General features: G+C 36.6%; 1 protein-coding gene across 7 annotated transcripts in view; it reads right to left on the bottom strand.

Moving 5' to 3' along the window:
• Window positions 1–19,236, bottom strand: part of WDR7 (WD repeat domain 7) — a 358,780-nt gene that overhangs the window by 141,118 nt on the left and 198,426 nt on the right. For all 7 annotated transcript variants that reach the window (XM_041739724.1, XM_041739725.1, XM_041739719.1 and 4 more), the window contains one exon: window positions 9,924–10,145. In XM_041739724.1, coding sequence (XP_041595658.1) covers window positions 9,924–10,145 — 222 coding nt within the window. The remainder of the gene's footprint in view (window positions 1–9,923; window positions 10,146–19,236) is intronic.

The following is a 19,236-nucleotide window of genomic DNA, read 5'->3' as shown; positions in this document are numbered from 1 at the left end:
TGTGAAAAAAACATTCTGCAGAGCTATCAGAAAACTTCAGATCAGGATTATTTAAAAACTACAATGTCCCGTGCAAAACTAAAAAAAAAGACGGGGGCTTGCCACTGGCAATAATGCTAAGACTTGTCACTGAATCTACAATTCAGCCAGCGCAGTGATAAGAAATCAAGGAAATTAAAAATTGAAAACTCAATTCAGGTAACTAGTATATACATTAGATGGTTGGCAGAGTCTTATGCCAATGTCACATCACATTCTAGACCAAAAAATTATTGTAATGTCTTTGTACTATATTTCTATAAGGTTATATATCTCAAACTACAACAGATGTTTCATTTATCTACTGAAATAAATTCAACACAACACATGTCCAAAAAGCTGGATATGTGTAGAGAATGAATTTTACAGAAACACCTGTGGCCTGTAAGTTGATACAAAGCACCCATAAAGAAGGATGGTAGAAAAATACTCTAAAGATGCTCAGCTTCAATGGAGTGGCTGTTGACTATTGGAGCCTAGATAGAAAATTGGTACAAAGCAATCAAAATAAGATAATCAAATTCACATGTCAGCAATAAAAACAAGCACTCTATATAATAATAATGCAGTAATAATTTCATGGAACCCTATAATTTTGGTAGAAATAGGGGATCCCTGGGTGGCTCAGTGGTTTAGCGCCTGCCTTTGGCCCAGGGCATGATCCTAGAGTCCCAGGATCGAGTCCCATGTCGGGCTCCCTGCCTGGGGCCTGCTTCCCCCTCCTCCTGTGTCTCAGCCTCTCTCTCACTCACTCTCTCTCTATCATGAATAAATAAATAAAATCTTTTTAAAAATTAAAAAAAAAAGAAATAACCTTGTCCAACTTCCTTGTTCTATGGTAGAGGAATCTAAAATAGTCAATTAACAACAACAAAAACAACTGCAAATTAAAGTTATTTTTGGACAAGGATAGGATTACATCACTGACCAGAGTCTATAATTCAAGTGTCAGCTCTCAATTAAAAAATGATAAAGCTGTTATGCAACAGAAATTATTTACAAGAAAAACAACGGGGAAATGAAAATTTCCATTTGATCTTAGTTCACTGATGTGGTTAAAATAGGAAACAAAGTGATAAGCATATAGAAACTTATCCCATTACACATAAATAATTACAAAAATACTCAGTGTTTTATTTAAACATGTATATAATAATATGACCCCCCAAAATATATTTTTACATAAATCCTCTAGGAACTAATAGGCTTTTACAACAACAGAATCAGCATGTGTTGTAGAAAAGGATTTCTTGGACCCTTTGTGGGAAAAAAAATGCATCTGGATTCAAATCCCTTACAAGACAGATAATTTAGAGGAAGTTGCTAATTTTTTTTAACAGTTCATTCATATAGAAAATGTTGATAGTAATACCTTTACCAAAAGGTTTAGGAAGATTTTTTTAAAGTAGTATAAACACTATAAATGTCCTAGCAAAGAGCTGTTTTTTTTTTGTTTGTTTGTTTGTTTGTTTTTTTTATTTATGGCAGTCACACACAGAGAGAGAGAAAGAGGCAGAGACACAGGCAGAGGGAGAAGCAGGCTCCATGCTGGGAGCCCGACGTGGGACTCGATCCCGTGACTCCAGGATCACGCCCTGGGCCAAAGGCAGGCGCCAAACCGCTGCGCCACCCAGGGTTCCCGCAAAGAGCTGTTAAACAGAGTTATTTCCCTTCTTTATTCTTCGATAGGCATTTCTTTTAACATTAACATGTACTAATTTTTGGCTAAAGCTTAAATGCCAGGCACTTTAAGTGCTTTACATGCACTAATTTACCTGATCCTCACAATAAGTCTGTGAGGTAGGTGCTATTGTTATCACCATGTTTAGTTAAAGAAACTGAGCCATGAAGCAATTAAGGCAACACAGCTACTGAGTGGTGTTGAGATTCAACCCCAAGCAATCCAGAATAATAAAATTCCAATAAAAAAGCCGAACTACCTGAAGAATTAGCTTTGAGAGTGATATAAATGTCATTTATTCACTCAGATTAGTTCCCATTATCTCTTCCATTTTAAATATAAAGAAAATTACAATATATATTGTGCATTAAGGTAGTTTAATGACCAGAACTACCAGAGAACACTCAATTTAAAATAACTAAAGGATTCCATATTCTCTGGGTGTCTCTACTCTGGCTACACATGAAAATTACATGTGAAATTTTAAAATCAAATAGATACCCAAACCTCATCTCTGACTTTTTGAATAAGAACTTCAGGGTAAGGCTTATTTTTGAAACACTGTACATAAGATTTTAGTGCACAGGCAAAGCGATGACTTACTTTTCCTAACACAGAAGGTGTACTAGCAATGCAAGACAAGTGGCATCTGATGTTTTCAAAGGTAAAATTCCAAATGAGAAGTGGTGGTGAGGAACAAGACACTAAGTTCATGCAATGAGAGGAATGAATGAATCAGGTGGATAGTGCAGTAAGAACACAGAAGGCAGGATTACTCCCCAGTGCTAGGAAGCCCAGTTTAGCAACAGAATGGAAAGCAAACACAAAGACAATCTCTGTGGCGCAGCAGCAGTTTAGGAACACAATCTGATGACTTGTTGGTGAACAGTGAAAATATCCATTTTTGTCACTGTTTATCCTTGTAAACGGCATGATGCGTTCTTCATCTTTGTCTAGTCATTAAATAAAACATGCATGGTTAGAAAACATATGAAATACTGGAGACACATTTTCATGATGTAGATTATAACAAAGCAAAATCAAACATAGTAATAGTACTAGAGTATAAAAGTCTAAATATAAGTTTCATAGAATTAAAATATTCCTATGGTAGTGTCTGAGGCTTCCTTCCATTTGGTGGTATTATAAACTAATCACGATGAATATAATTCTGTTGTTTAAAAGATTCATTTTCTCTAATTGAAATATTTCACACTATAGATGTAAGCCATTGCATTAAGTATAGAGATGAAAATTTTGTGCATTTTTATCTCCAGAATATCAGTACATCCCCAACGAATGAGTCAACAGATGTCCTTATTTACAGGTGACCTGGTACTTGCTGACTTCCCTCTTTTTAGCAGCACTGCTTCTGAGTCTTACTTGCTTATAACATAAGACAACTATGCGAAATGATGATAATGTCTTGATTTAAAGTTGCAAAATATGTGTTTAACTCCAGGTTCAGCAGGATTTTTTAAAGATATTATTTATTTATTTATTTATTCATGAGAGGGGGAGGGGCAGAGACATAGGCAGAGGGAGAAGCAGGCTCCATGCAGGGAGCCAATACGGGACTCAATCCAGGAATTCCAGGATCATGCGCTGAGCCAAAAGCATACACTTAACCACTGCACCAGCGAGGCTTCCCTTAGTAGTAGGATCTTAACATATTTAACCTATGCCCTCATTTAGTGTCTACATGAAGACAGTTTAATCCAATCTCACAAAGCTTTGGTGAGTACTGGGCAAAGGCTCAGGTTCCTCCTCTGCTAAATGTTAACAGTAACAGTATCCATTTGATAGGATTAAAAGATTAAATAAGATACTACATGTAAAGTGCATAACAAAATGCCTGGCACAGAGTAAATGTTCAATAATCAGCTATTATTAATGGGCCTCCTATTGTGCTAGGTGTTTAACAGCTGTCTTGCAGGGTTATATGAGATACATTAAGAGTTAAAGTAAAAAGCATGTTCAAAGGTAGTCCCTCTTTCCATTTCTGATGATAGAAGAGAGAACTGGGATGCACATAAGTCAGTAACATGCTGAGTGGAAGCCTGGAGAGGCTGTTCATCTCCTCCCCTCCACAACTGAAGTACTCACTCTGTCCCCAAGTTCTTGGCAGTGTCAGTGGCTGGTAAGCTTCAGCTGAGTTCCCCCTGTAGGATTTGTGCTAAGATGAAGAGAGCTACCTCATCCAAGGTCACACTCCCTTCCCAGGACACCCCAGATCCACAGATTGAATATGGGGATATGAAGGCCAAGCTCTTTGCTCCAATTCAAGGACAACTTTGAAGGGCCATCTCAGTTCCAGAGTTCCCTGGGATGAGCTGAAGCTTTCTAAGTAACTGAAATACTATTCAATGTTTTCCTCTACCCAGTCCTTCTTCCACTTCCTAAAACTACTGATCCCAAGAGTATTCCTGCACACAAATCTGTCTCAGAATCCACTGCCTGGGGAAATGACTTATGCTACTTGTCCAAAGTCAAAAAGGTAATGAGGCTTCAAAATGGGATTTACTACACATGTGCCAGCATAATTCCACAATTATAGAATAAAGAAGAAGAGGCCAAATGAAAGAATGAACCAGGGGTACTGGGTGGTGCAGTCGGTCAAGCATCCAACTCTTGGTTTCCGCTCAGGTCATGATCTCAGGATCATGAGATTGAGCCTCAAGTCGGATTCTGCACTCAGCACAGAGTCTGCTTAAGATTCTCTCTCCCTCTCCCCCTCTTGCTCTCTTTCCTCTAAAATAAGTAATTTCTTTTTGAAAGAATGAACTAAAAGACCTATAGGCAACATTTTAAGTGCTACCCTAAAATATCCCAACAGTGACTCATTTTTTGATCAAAATAAAAATGAAGAGTGATCTCTACTGAAGTTGAGTTGAAATAAGTGTGTCTATCCCTACAAGAAGGGAAAAATGAGGTCATGAAGGTAAATTTCCTGAGATCCTCTCTATTTCACTCCAGAAGCAGAGACTAACTGGACCAAAAGGGGCTTTGAAGACAGAACAGTTCTGTCCTTTATTTTATACAAGAGGAAACTGCAATTCCCACCAAGGAAAGAGTGGCCTAGTTTAGGCTTTTCTTTTTCTTTTTTTAAGATTTTATTTATTTATTCATGAGAGACAGTGAAAGAGAGAGAGGCAGAGACACAGGCAGAGGGAGAAGCAGGCTCCATGCAGGGAGCCTGACGTGGGACTCGATCCTGGGTTTCCAGGATTACAACCCGGGCTGAAGGCAGCGCTAAAACGCTGAGCCACCCGGGCTGCCCTCTAATCTAGGCTGAAATTTCAGAGTCCTTCAGCTTGGGCTTCAATATGTGATTTTGATATTTTATACAAAGTGTAACTTTGCAGTGTGAAACTTCTGCAAAAGATTTATATATATTCAGGGCAGCCCGGGTGGCTCATCGGTATAGCGCCACCTTCAGCCCAGGGCCTGATCCTGGAGACCTGGGATCAAGTCCCATGTTGGGGCTCCCTGCATGGAGCCTGCTTCTCCCTCTGCCTGTGTCTCTGCCTCTCTCTCTCTCTCTCTCTGTCTCTCATGAATAAATAAATAAAATCTTTAAAAAAAAAAAAAGAGACAAGATTTATATATATTCAAATGTAAGTATGAGATGCATTATAAAACAAAGTATGACTTTTGAATTAGGCATCAGTGTAGTATCATCTTCCCTCCTATTAAGGTGGGTAATTGGGAATTGACTACATTAAAAGTATTCACAGAACAGAATGGTTTTACAAGGATGGTTAGAATTCACTATCTATACACCCCTAGCTACATTAGCAATTAAAATTCATCAAATATTGTGTCTTAATGGCCTTATCTCAAAATGAGGATAATAATTATTATCTCATTCAATAGGATGCCATGAAGACTAAATATTTAATGGTTGCAATGCATTCTAAATGTCACATAAATAACATAGCAATACATATAGTGACTTCTATCAGGTGAACATTGTAACAAGTTAATATTATACATAACTGATCAAAAAGAGCCAAGAAGGCACAAGAATATTTAAGACATCTGATAGCTTCCAATCATGAGAGCAAGATTTAAACTGATAAATATTTTATAATTATTAAAATAAAATAGAGCTGTCAGGCTCACCAATCAGTGGGGAATCTGCTTCTCCTTCTCCCTCTGCTCCTCCCCCACTGTTCATGTATTCTCTCTTTCAAAATAAATAAAATCTTTATAAATAAATAAATGAAAAAAATAAATTAAATTAAAATTAGGGCAACTATAATAAGGACATTTTACACATTTTAAACTGGTTCTTTATAGGTATTCATTTGTTTTTAAATTAAAAAAAAATTTTTTTTCAAGCAGGCTCCATGACATGGGGCTCAAACTCATGATCCTGAGATCCAAACCTGAGCGGAGATCAAGAGTCAGATCAAGAGTCACCTTGGTGCCCCATATCATTCACTTTTATTTTTATAATCTTTTTTAAAGATTTATTTATTTGAGAGAGAGAGAGAGCACATGTGGGGGGTGGTCGAGAGAGGGAGAGAAAGAATCCTCAAGCCAACTCCCTACAAAGCACAGAGCCTGATGATCCCAGGACCCCAAGATCACAACCCCCACCGAAATTAAGAACCGACTAAGCCATCCAGGCACCCCTCATTCATTTTTATATACTGTTTCTCACTGGCTGGAAATCTCTCAGAATCTTTTATTTCAATAAAATAATTGTAAATAATATTTGCTAAAGAAGCATTACCATCTGCCCTTCCCACATCTAGTTCTTTGAATAAAGAGTTTTATTTTGAATAAAATACTCAAGGAACAAACGTGGCTTTAAAATACTTAAATATTTTCAATGTTTGGGTAAATTCTATTTATTTTGCTTGGGAAAGCTAAGATGTCATTATGCAAAAGTACCTCCTTGTAGAAAATCCCAGGGTTTCCCTTCTGTCAGAAATAGCCTTTGGGATCTCCTTATATGTAGTTCAGCTCCCCCGTCCCCTAACAAACCCAAAGAGTAGAACACTGACATCTTATCATTTTTTAAAAATCAATTTCCAAGGCTTCTTTGAAAAATCTCTATTTCTATGTTGCCACACCTTTTTAAATTCCTGCTTTTCTACTAACCTGTTTCCTCTTTTTGTAGTTACAGTAGACACAATTTGCAAGTGAAATTATTACAGTTAAAAGAAAACTCTGGGATGCCTGGGTGGCTCAGCAGTTAAAGCATCTGCCTTCAGCTCAGGGCGTGATCCTGGAGGCCTGGGATTGAGTCCCACATCGGGCTCCCTGCATGGGGCCTGCTTCTCCCTCTGCCTGTGTCTCTGCCTCTCTCTCTGTGTCTCTCATGAATAAATAAAATCTTTAAAAATAAATAAATAAAAAGAAAATTCATGAATATCAGAATTTTGCATAAAGATGAATTGTAGTTAGAAAAGGATGGTAACAGTACTGGCCTAGATAACTAAGAGAAAGTGATGTAGACCAATCTGCCCAGCAACTAGCCAATGACTTAGGTGGAGTCAGTCAGCAATTTATTAATTTATGATGTTTCTATATTTATGTATAAGTACTTCTATTGAGCTATGTGAAAATTCCTGAGAAACAGCATTTATGTCCATTTTCTTTTTCCATTTATATCCAGGAAAATACAAAATACACAAAAAAAACCTCTTAAGATATTATACCACAAAGGTTGGACTAATTTGTAGTCTTCAAAATAAGGAATGTAACCCCTGATATGAGGGCATTGTAAGATTTTTCAAGAATACATGGTTTTAAAAGCACAAATAGTTTTAGGATCTGTTAGTTTGAAAGAACTGATTTTTGGATGCTAAATATGCAAATAAATACCTTTCCTGAAACTGCGAGGGCAGAACTTTTCTAAGGAAAATAATCAAGGATGTAGGATTTGGCTTTTTTGAGAGAGAGAGAGAGAGAGAGAGAGAGAGCAAGTGTGTGCACAGGTGAATGCAAGAGCAGGGAAGAGCAGAAGGACAGGGAGAGAGAATCCCAAATAGGCTTCACGCTCAGTGTGAAGCCAGATGTGGCACTTGATATCATGCCCCTAAGATCATGGCCTGAGCCAAAATCAAGAGTCAGATGCTGAATAACTGAGCCACCCAGGCACTGGGATTTCTGACTTTTAAAGGAAAGTCTGTCACATTTTTTTTTTAAACATGAATGATGATGGTTATCAAATAGTTATGGTAAATATTCTATTGAATATAAAAATAGTATTTTATTTTTAAATGTCAATATTCACACTACCCTCAAAATTACATCTTTTGCAAATGCTTAACTTTATTGTTGGAAAGTTTCAGCTGTCAACATAAAAACATGCATGGAATCAGACATTTCCTGATCCTCATTAGAGAGATGGTGAGTGGGGGGAAAAAAGTTTGAAAGCCACCAGACTAACTCAGGCCAAAGTTTCATTAACCTCTAATATTCTAGTGTCAATACTCCAAGTAAGAAGCTATACACATAAATCCTATATACATAAATCCTGGAATGACATAGAGAGGTGAACCTTTTGTAGAGTGGGTGAGATTTGAGCAGGGTTTTATGAATTAAAAGCAGAGAACCTGCAGAACTTGAGAAAAGATAAAGATGCTAGAGCTGAGAGGGAGGGGCCCACAGCTGGCAGGACCACAGGAGAGAGGCAGAGCAGATGTGTGCAGGTGGAAAATGCAAAGGGCCTGGGTTTTTAAGTCCCAAGAAGCTTGAGTTAAATTGAGATTGTACCACATTTTGGCTGAGCTACTTTGAAGATTAAATGAGGGGATGGAAAACTCTTCTTGTATTTTGGAGTAACAGCACAGGTTGGTCATTAAGCCCTTCTCAACGAGGAGCCATTGAACAGCAGCAGTGTGCATAACAGTCAAAGCACCAGCTCTGGGCCCAACAGATTGTGCTGAAACAAAAAGTGCCATTTCCTAGAAGTATGTTCTCAGCCTGGGTGACTAACTCTCTCTGGGCCCAGTTAGCCTTATGTATCAAGTAGAGGTAATTGAGGTGCCCACTTTACAGGGATATTATGAAGATTAAGTGAGTTAATGTATGTAAAAGAGCTTAAAATCATGTTCAAAGCATTAGTTACTTTATTGGTGGTGGTGGTGGTGGTATTGTCATGATTACTCTCTGATTCTGAATGTCAAACAGGGATCAGGAGAATACCAACCACTAATAAGTCTTTGTTGTATTAAGAATCTTAAACAAACAAACAAACAAACAGGAGGTGGGCAAGGACAGGCAGCTAAATCTATAGGAGGGTTTTATTTTTTTTATTTTTTTTTTAATTATTTTTTTTTTTTTTTGTTTATGATAGTCACACAGAGAGAGAGAGAGAGAGAGGCAGAAGCAGGCTCCATGCACCGGGAGCCCGATGTGGGATTCGATCCGGGGTCTCCAGGATCACGCCCTAGGCCAAAGGCAGGCGCCAAACCGCTGCGCCACCCAGGGATCCCTATAGGAGGGTTTTAATAATAAGAGCTTAGTCTGGCTCCATGATTTTGCAGCGTAAGTACAGGATAACAATCCAGGGAAGTTTTCTGCTGTTGTAACTAACAAAGTAACAAATATCTTTTTCCTTTCCTTAAAGGGCCCAAACCCCAAAACACACTGCAATTTGTTCTATAAAGAATACCTGCAATATATTCAGTAGGACTATATTTGGTTCTTACAATGACGCAATTTGTTAGAAATAATTCTACAATATGGTAGGAATATTTTGACCTTACCTAAAGGAGTTCCAACACTGAAGTACCAAAAGACATTTTAAAATATCTTTAACCTGTTATTAAACACCCCAACCACAGAATACAAGGTAGCAGTACCATACAAGCTATTTGAGCTCTAATTATAACTAATCCATCCCTACTCCTGACTTTTCAAATCTCATTAAGGACATATCGCATAGTTTTATAGAAATTATTTTAGAAATGAGAAGTTTAGGTTAAAATCTTAACCAAAATATGCAAACACAAAGATCAGAAATGTATTTTTTAAGAAAAGCATTTTCAAGACCATGTTTTAAATTTTAAAAGGAAGCTTGGATAACTACAACCAAAGGGTAATGTGCCAAACAGATTGTACTGCTTTCTGATTTTGTCGGCATCCTATTGAAGTTAAAACTCAGAATATGCATTCTGAGGTTTTGTTAACAAAACATATATATTGAAACTAATAGATCAGCATTAAGAATTTTATAACTTACAAGTATGTCTGGCCAGTGAGTAGTTGGATCCACCACTAGTCAAGCCAAATCCCTCAGGAATTTGACTAGAGCTTCGAGGTCTGGTCAACAATTTAGGAGGTTCAATTTCAGCACCAAATTCGGCTCCTATTACTCCTAGTAAAACAATAGCAGTAGCTTGCTTCCGTCTTTCTTCATAAGATGTGGAAATCTTCTTCATTTGTGGAATACTTGACAAGCAACCTGAAAACAAAATATAAGTTAAAAAATATCAATACACAAAAGACATGTAATAATAAAAAAATTACTCTTTCAGGAAAGAATACCATTCAACAAAGGGTACTGAGATGACTTGTTATCCATCTGCAAAAGAATTAATTTGGGCTTCCACCTTTCACTACACAAAAAATCAACTCAAAATAGATGCACAATACTAAATATAAGAGCCCAAACAAAATAACTTGCAAAAGAAAACAGCTGTACCGTCATGATCTTCAATAATTTCTTTAAAAAAAAAAAAAAAGATTTTATTTATTTTTTCCTGAGAGACACAGAGAGAGGGAGAGGGAGAGGGAGAGGGAGAGGGGGAGGGGGAGAGGGGGAGGGGGAGGGGGAGAGGGAGAGGGAAAGAGGGAGAGAGGGGGAGAGGGAGAGAGGGAGAGAGGAAGACAGGGAGAGAGGGAGACAGGGAGAGAGGGAGAGGCAGAGACACAGGCAGAGGGAGAAGCAGGACCCATCAGGGAGCCCGACTCGATCCCAGGATTCCAGGATCACACCCTGGGCCAAAGGCAAGTTTTAAACCGCTGAGTAACGCAGGGATTCCTGATCTCCAATAATTTCCTAGATATAATACAAAAAGCACAAGTAATTTTTAAAATTTCTTTAATTGGATTTCATCAATATGACAAATTTTTACACTCAAATGACAGAATCAAGAAAGTAAAAAGACAACACACAGACTGAGAGAAAGTACTGTCAATTAAGTATCTCTAAGGGATTGTATCCAGAATATACAACAAACTAAAAAAAAAAAAAAAAAAAAAAAAAAAGAATATACAACAAACTCCTACATTTTAAAATGGGTAAACAATTTGAATAGATATTTGAAATACGATGATATATGAGTGGCCAATGTGCATATCAAAGATGCTTAACATCACTGGTCATTAGGAAAATGCAAATCAAAACCATGAAGAGATACCATTTCACATCTATTCACATCTACTAGAAGGCAATAAAAAGGATTCTAAGAGGTGCTGTCAAGTATGAACAATATGAATGGACTGCAGGTGAAAATGTAAAAAGGTACAACTACTTTAGAAAAGTTTGGCAGTTACTTATTCAGTTTGGCTTTCTATTTCTTCTTGAGTCATTTTTGATAGCTTGCACTTTTAAAGGAATTACTTATTTGATGTGAGATTATCTGTAATGTTCTCTATAATGAAAATATTTCAAATGTATCATTCCTATGAATCCCTTTAACTATTTATGCCTTCTCCAATACTTGTTATGCTTTCCTTGATCAGTTTTGCTAGAAATATATATTTTACTAGATTTTCAAAAAATACTTTGGTGGGGTGCCTGGTGGCTCAGCCTGTTGATCATCCAACTCTTATGATGCCTTCAGCTCAGATCATGATCTCAGGGTCATGAGATCAAGCCCCTGTGTTGGGCTCCTCGCTTAACAGGGAGTCTGCATGAGCTTCTCTCTCTCTCTCTCTCTTTCTGCCTACGCCCACCCACTCATATGCTCTTTCTTTCTCAAAAAATTTTACAAATATTCCAGTTTTGATCTTAATATTTCATTTCTTTTATTTCACCAATTTCTGTTGTTATTTTTATTATTCCTCCTTCATGTTTTCTCTGTCGGTTCTTTTTTTTTAAAGATTTATTTGACACACAGAGAGAAAGAGAGAGAGCACACACACAAGTGTGGAGTGGGAAGCAGAGGGAGAAGCAGACTCCCTGCTGAGCAGGAAGCCCAAAGTAGGGCTTGATCCCAGGATTCTGGGATCATGACCTGAGCTGAAGGCAGAGGCTTATTAACCAACTGAGCCATTCAGGAATCCCTCTTGGTTCTTTTTAAAAATCTACTTTTAAGTAAATTCTACACCCAACATGGGGCTTGAATTTACAACCCCGAGATCAAGAGTCACAAGCTCCACCCACTTAGCCAGCCAAGCACCCGTTTTGTTTCCAGGTTCTTAGGATAAACACAATTCACTTATTTTCATAACCTATTATGGTTAATGTTGCCAATCACAGAATCAACATTCATTTTCCTCTCCTTTAATAATACAACTTCAATTTTTACTGAGTAGTGATATGTTTACATCTTCTCAGGGTCCTTTCAAGAAATGGCAAATCTACAGCCTAGATCCTGGCTTTAAGCTTTACTCATGATATATCTTAAGTCCTTTTTAGCTCACAGGAGCCAAAAGCCTGCTTCTGGAAAGCAGCTAAGGGTTTCATCCCAGATCATTTCTATTTTATTACTTGTCCACAGAGATATCTATCTTTCTGGAGACTAGTTATGTCTTTTTGATTTTCTGTTTGTATTTCTTATCCATTATCGCTATATATTTGGTACAGAAAAATTTTAAAAAGTGAACTTCTGGAGACACCTTCACTGGAGGTCAGCTTTCTACTCTTTTCAGCCATCCATCCAGCTTTTCTGACCCTTTTCAAGTAGTCTGTCTCTATATTAATAAAATCAATATAGCAAAGGGCCCTCAGAGCTCAGAATGCCAAATAGGAAATTAACAGCAGGAACCTCTGAATGCTTTTAGATGTTATTTTATTTTGTCTCTTCATTTACTTTTTCAATGTAAACTAACTGGAGGTAAGGCAAGGGAATGACAATATGAGAGGCTATAGGTGGACCAACCAAATCAAGAGAGATTTTTGCAGGGCAAGCTGAAGACTTTTAACTTTTGGTTAGTGGAAAGGTGTTGAATAATTTCATATAAGGTGGTGATATCATATTTATTCATTGTTAGAAAGATGATAGTGGCAGGCGGGAGGCAGATTATGAGGTAAAATAAGACATGTCTGGTAGAACCAAAAGAAGACTTCTGCAACGATCAGGTTAAAAACAGTAAGTGTCAGTAGTAGTAGGAATTCATTAATTCCATCAGTTACTCAGTCTCAATATAAGAACTGAAGATCTGGTGTATTCGTGGCATCATGCTTGCTGTGAAAAGAGATGTGAAAAGCAAGTTCACTGTCCTCTTTGAACTTAAAGGCTACTAAATAAGAATCAGAAATAGGTTATAGAATCAATGAGAACATTATGAACTGAGAGAACAGTATGTTTAAGAACCTAAAAAATGAAGTAATTTGTTGACTTCTATTTCAAGCCTATGAGACAAGAGAAAGACAGAAAATGGGCAAGGGAGGCAGGCAAGGGCCAGACCACAGATGGCATCATAGATCATACTCACATTTTAATTCTTATTCTATAAACAAGAAGAAGATACCCAAGGTAGGATTTAAGCCACAGAGTGATGTAATTAGATCTAGGGGTTCAGAGGATATTGTGGAAATCAAAGTGAGAGATTAAGACTAGTTTGGTCTTGGGATGTCAAATACTGCTAAGTGAATAGGAGATGCAGAGAAGTGGGTATCTTTAAGATCCATGGTGAGTCCTGAGTAAGTTGGTGAAAACACTGCAGATTTTAGATGTCATGCCTTAAGTTCTTTTAAAAATCTAAATTTAAAAAAAAATCTAAATTAAGACAATTAACAAAATTAATTAAAACAAAATTAGAACAAAAAGTAAAATATTTAGTAAGAATTTTGGCAAAAGTTAATTAAAACAAGAGTAAAAACAAAGCAAAAGAAATCCTTCCAAGATAGGTAGGTATGGCCTTTCCAGAAGCTTAATAAAAAAACCACCTAGAGCACAAAGTTCTTTAATATAAACTTTAAATTGCATTTATTTAGCCGTGCTGAAAGGCATTCAGAATGGGTGTGAGCAGCAGACCTAGTTGAGCCTAAGAAAAGGAAGTGGCAGATATTACAAAGAATTTAATAGTTGGAAAGGAGTAATTGTGTAAGAAAGTGGCATTAAAGTACTTATAAAAAAACTAAGAAAATTAAGATGGTAACATCAAAGAGTGGTTATTGTTTATCTGGAAAATAAGAAGAGTTTGGTTCATCTGAGTACAAAGAAAGATTTGTTGTTCCTGTTGTAGTTTCTTAGCTTCTGCATGTCACTTTTGCTTAAAAAAGTTCTGAAAATTTGCCATTAGTTTTCACGCACTGTATTAAAAAGACAAAAGCCAAAATGAGTCCAGAGAATACACTGGTCTTTAAAAATACTGTAATTCTTTCATGTAAAACTTTAGTTATTATTCATTACTCTAATTTGTTAAATTTTTTTTGTAGTCTATTTCAAACCACTTGCAGGATATTCCTTCCAGCCTTATAAAATTACTTTATCACTTCCAAGGTCATGATCACTCTTATTTCATGAATTCACATTTCTTATAAAAAAGGCTCAATTAACATTTCAAAAATATTTAAGTAACATTCAGAAATATCTTCTAATCAGATACCACTGATTCTCTCTCTTGATGGTTTTCTTCTAGTTTTTTAAAGGTAAAGAAGCATTAGTAAGAGTGTTAGTTCGTATGGGCAATGACAGATTCCAAGTGTGCCACTGATTTGTCACAGTTCCAATAACGAAAGTAGGGGAGAAAGCTAAAAGCTTACCCATACTAAGAAGAAACAAAATCAATAACCACTGCCCCTGTGTTTAGGAGGGTGAAAACGAACCCAAGTTCTAGAGAAAGGAATATCTAACAGATTGATAATTTGTATCTCAGTACATGTATTTAAAACCAACTTTATTTGAGTACAAGCACACACACACACACACACACACACACACACACGGGAGTGAGAGCTCGGCGCAACTGCATCTAGCTTCATGTAGTAGATATTTCACTCTTTCCATAGTAGTCTTGAAACAGGAAGCAAATCGAGTTCCCCTCCCCCCATGTCTCAGCAAGAGCATGCTCCATAACAATAGTTCAAAGGAAAGCTCTATTCTGCAGTTGCACTGATTGTTCTGTCAGCTGACCTCTGCAGAAGGGAATTGCTAACCGCTGCCTTGCTCCTTAGCTGACAAATGAATGATCGCAGCTCCATCTATTTTCACTATGGCTGCCTCTAGCCCAGGTGCTCAGACAGAGAGCCCGGTGTGACATCTTAGATCAAGATGAATTGGCACAAACTCCTGATCCAAGATTGTTTTATACCATTTAATTTAGTTTCTTCCCCTGCTTGGATGAGCACAGCTCTGGTTATGGATTTCTATTCTAATGTACTGAAGCAGGCCCTGAAAGAAGCCAATGAAGCAGCTGCTGGAGCAAGGGACTGCAGGGATACTGATCAATAGGCAAGGCATTGACCCCAGCCGTTCAGCCTGTGCAACGGCCACTGCTTGAAGGGGGAGGGGGCCCCAGAAGCACACATGGGCTGCTTCCAGTAGGAAATTAAACAACAGGGGCATTTGGACAGCTCCGCCTCCACTCTGGTCTCCTACCTTCCCTATGTTCCTTTTGTTTAATTACCTCAATCTTGTCTTAACTCCCACTTCTCAGGAAGGAATTAAGACTTTAGGGAAGTTTAAACAATGTGCTTTAAAACAGTCATTTCTAAATTTTATCCTGAAGCTAATAGAAAGTACCATAACAGGTGCTCTCTGCTAAGTGGCCAAAATATGAAATCTTAATTAGCTGTCAAGCACATCACTTGGTGTAATTTAAAGTTTGGCATGCGCACAGGCTCAGAAGAACACTGTCCAACTGGCTATTAATACTACTGATGGTGAAATTCTCTGGTATGTAATTTTTATCAGTACTCAGATCTGAAAATATGATAGTTCTTTGTTAACAAGGAAAAAAAGTAAGAGCAAGAAAAGGATCACCTAAAAAGAGACACTGACTGATTAGTGATTATATAAGGTACAGATGCCCATCCTACTACTATTCCAACAGCAACATATAGCAATTTCTGATTCTTTGATTTTTCAGATTCGGAAACATTTAAAATTATTGGCTTTGCCTGGGTTTGCTCTTAAATAATACAAGACACAGGCAATTAGCTGCAATGTTTTCCTATAAATAAACTGACACAACCAAATGGGAGATTTTGAGATATTAAAAATAAAATAATTCTGTAAAAGTAGACCTTTCTACAGTTTCATTTGTCTCATGAAAATTTGGTATTTTTTCACAGAGACATGCCTCCATTTAATCATGCTAAAGGGTGACATGGAGATCCATTTTCTTGACAGGACGGTTGATCACCCTATCACAGTAAGAAAATTAATACCTTCGACTAGCCCTGTGTGGAAAACAGAAGCTGGATGCAGTGGTAAAGGACAAAAATGTTCTACATCTTAAGTTGCAAATAGGATACCTGTTCCGTGTAAAAATAGCAGCTTTCTTCATTATTGGGTTTCTTTAAACAAAATATGAGCCTTTGATTTTTATTAAAACAACCATTTAATTCATACAGTGTTCCTCAAAAGTACTTAATTGTCTTTAGATTTAGCATAATTGACTCTAGATTTACACGAGTAGGAGTAAACACTTTACTTACAGCTTAACTAGAACACAGGTAAAATATTTGAGAAGTTTAAGCTATTTAAAGGGCTGTGAGATATTGATTGCCTCATTTAAAAAGCAGTCAGAGAGTGCAACCAAGAGGTCAAGATAAATTTAACAGTTTGAAGCACTTTACTAAATAACTCTAAAGATCATGTTAATTGGCTTTGTGCAGTTCCAGGGTAAAATTAATTTTATCCTAGCTTACAATAAAAGGATTAAAAGACATATTAAGTTCTTCAGTTTTAACTGGAATAGGAATCAATGGATTTGAATTAAGGCTAACGGCGGTTTTATGAGAGATGGACTACGAGCAGATACTTTATATCTGCGATTAGCCGTATATTGATGGAGCTCTGTTATTGTATTAGGTATTAAACCTTAGATAAGAAGATACTACTAATTTACTACTCTGAGAATATAGTGTAAGAACAGTGAGGTTTGACCTGGAAAACCCATTATCAAAAATTTGATTCTTTGTTTAGATAGAGTATCAGAATGCTTTCCATAGACGACTTACATATGTTTGATATTTAAAACTCTAATAAAAATTAATGAAATAATGTGTTTGAATTCAGGCATAATTCACTTCATGATCATGACTATACTTAAAACTGTATCACAAACATATCACTAGGGTTTTTAAAATCAAAACATTACATTCAGATTGGCTTAGCATACTCATTTTACGCCAGAAATTTCTGCTATATGATACATTCCAAGTGACATTCACAATGATATCAACGTTTTCTAAATTTGGTATAAATTTTAATATACTCCAAAACACCCCTTTGGAATTTCAGTAATATCTATTTATTCATGATAAATGAGAATAAAAATTTAAATACTTTTCTTTACTCTTTCAGTATTTAATCTATTTTAGAATTTTATGTATAGAAAAACTGCTGTTACTATGTACTGCCTCAGAAAGCAAAAAAATTGTATTCAATAAGGTATATATCTTATATATTAATAACAGTGACTTTGTAGGATTCTATATGAATGATCAGAGAAGAATATGTTGCAATATCTTATAGCAGAGAACTAAAGGGCAGCATGTAAAGACTATTTAAAATAGTAAGTTGGATTAAGCTAGATAATAGTCTCTATTATGATTCTTTATAACTTTGTTTTATTTGCCATAAAGCATATTTCCTAATATTAGGTTTTGATTAATTATTAAAAAAATAAATTTAATAAAGTGAACTTTGTTAATATTGGCAATCTTAAGTACACAGAAACTTTTTTTTTTTTTAAGATTTTATTTATTTATTCATGAGAGACACACAGAGAGAGAGGCAGAGACACAGGCAGAGGGAAAAGCAGGCTCCGTGCAGAGAGCCCCACGTGGGACTCAATCCAGGGACTCCAGGATCACACCCTGGGCCGAAGGCAACACTAAACCACTGAGCCACCCAGGGATCCCTGGAAACTTTCATAATTAGGACATGATTTACTATTTACAAAGTTTGCATACAGCTAGAATAGTCAGCATATATATATTCAAAGCTCTTATAAATGTCAATAAAACTATAAAAATTTTTATTTTTATCTATTTCTCTTTTCTTAGCCCTAAGGATACTTTATGTGGCATTATAAACTGATACTATGAAAAACATTAAGATGACTTTACAATAGTATGATGGTGAAATATATCCAAAATATATTTTAATACATTTCTGAACATAAACAGAAGTATCTAAAAGAAATTAGATCTTCAAAAGCAAACTGAGTTCAAATTGTTTTCTAGATGTACTTTAAACAAAATAACTTCGTCTCCTGTTATTGAAATTGACAAATGTGGTTGCCTAACGGAATAGTATTTTTAAGATATGCCTTTTTAATAATCATTATATGGTGCTAACCAAATATGCTTTTACATATGCAAGACATTAAAATTTAAATCTGAGTAAGCTACAACTGTATTTCTGAGATATTAAAATGTGTTATCCAAGTTTTAGAATCATAATGAGAAAAATGACCCTCAGTGGAGTTTCCACAGTGTAAACTGTTTCCACATATATTTGGCCTGAACATTTTCTATACCTACTTGATATTTTTTTTAAGATTATTTATTTATTTATTCATAGAGACTAAGAGAGAGAGAGAGGCAGAGACACAGGCAGAGGGAGAAGCAGGCCCCATGCACGGACCCTGACGTGGGACTCGATCCAGGGTCTCCAGGATCATGCCCTAGGCTGCAGGTGGCGCTAAACCGCTGCACCACCAGGGCTGCCCTCTACTTGATATTCTTAAGTATAAGACTGATAAAGTACAATGCCATAAAGATGTCAACTCTTAACCAAATAGGTAACAGTAATCTTCCAAGAAAGTATTAACAATAGGGTGAGGGGAGGAAGTCTTTAAGCAAAAATCTTTTCATATTAATATATTTTAGAAATAATTTTTAAAAGAATTTAAAATGCTATAGTATTCTTTTTATTTTTTATTTTTTTATTTTTTTTTTTATTTTTTTATTTATGATAGTCACAGAGAGAGAGAGAGGCAGAGACACAGGCAGAGGGAGAAGCAGGCTCCATGCACCGGGAGCCTGACGTGGGATTCGATCCTGGGTCTCCAGGATCGCGCCCTGGGCCAAAGGCAGGCGCCAAACCGCTGCGCCACCCAGGGATCCCAATGCTATAGTATTCTAACCAAATTTCAGTTATCCATTATATCCCAATTCTTAGTCAAATACTTTAAAGAAGAACCTGTTA

Source organism: Vulpes lagopus, chromosome 24 (genome assembly GCF_018345385.1).
Source record: "Vulpes lagopus strain Blue_001 chromosome 24, ASM1834538v1, whole genome shotgun sequence".
Lineage (NCBI taxonomy): Eukaryota > Metazoa > Chordata > Mammalia > Carnivora > Canidae > Vulpes > Vulpes lagopus.
The sequence above is the reverse complement of the archived record's forward strand: the minus strand, read 5'-3'. Positions and strand labels throughout refer to the sequence as shown.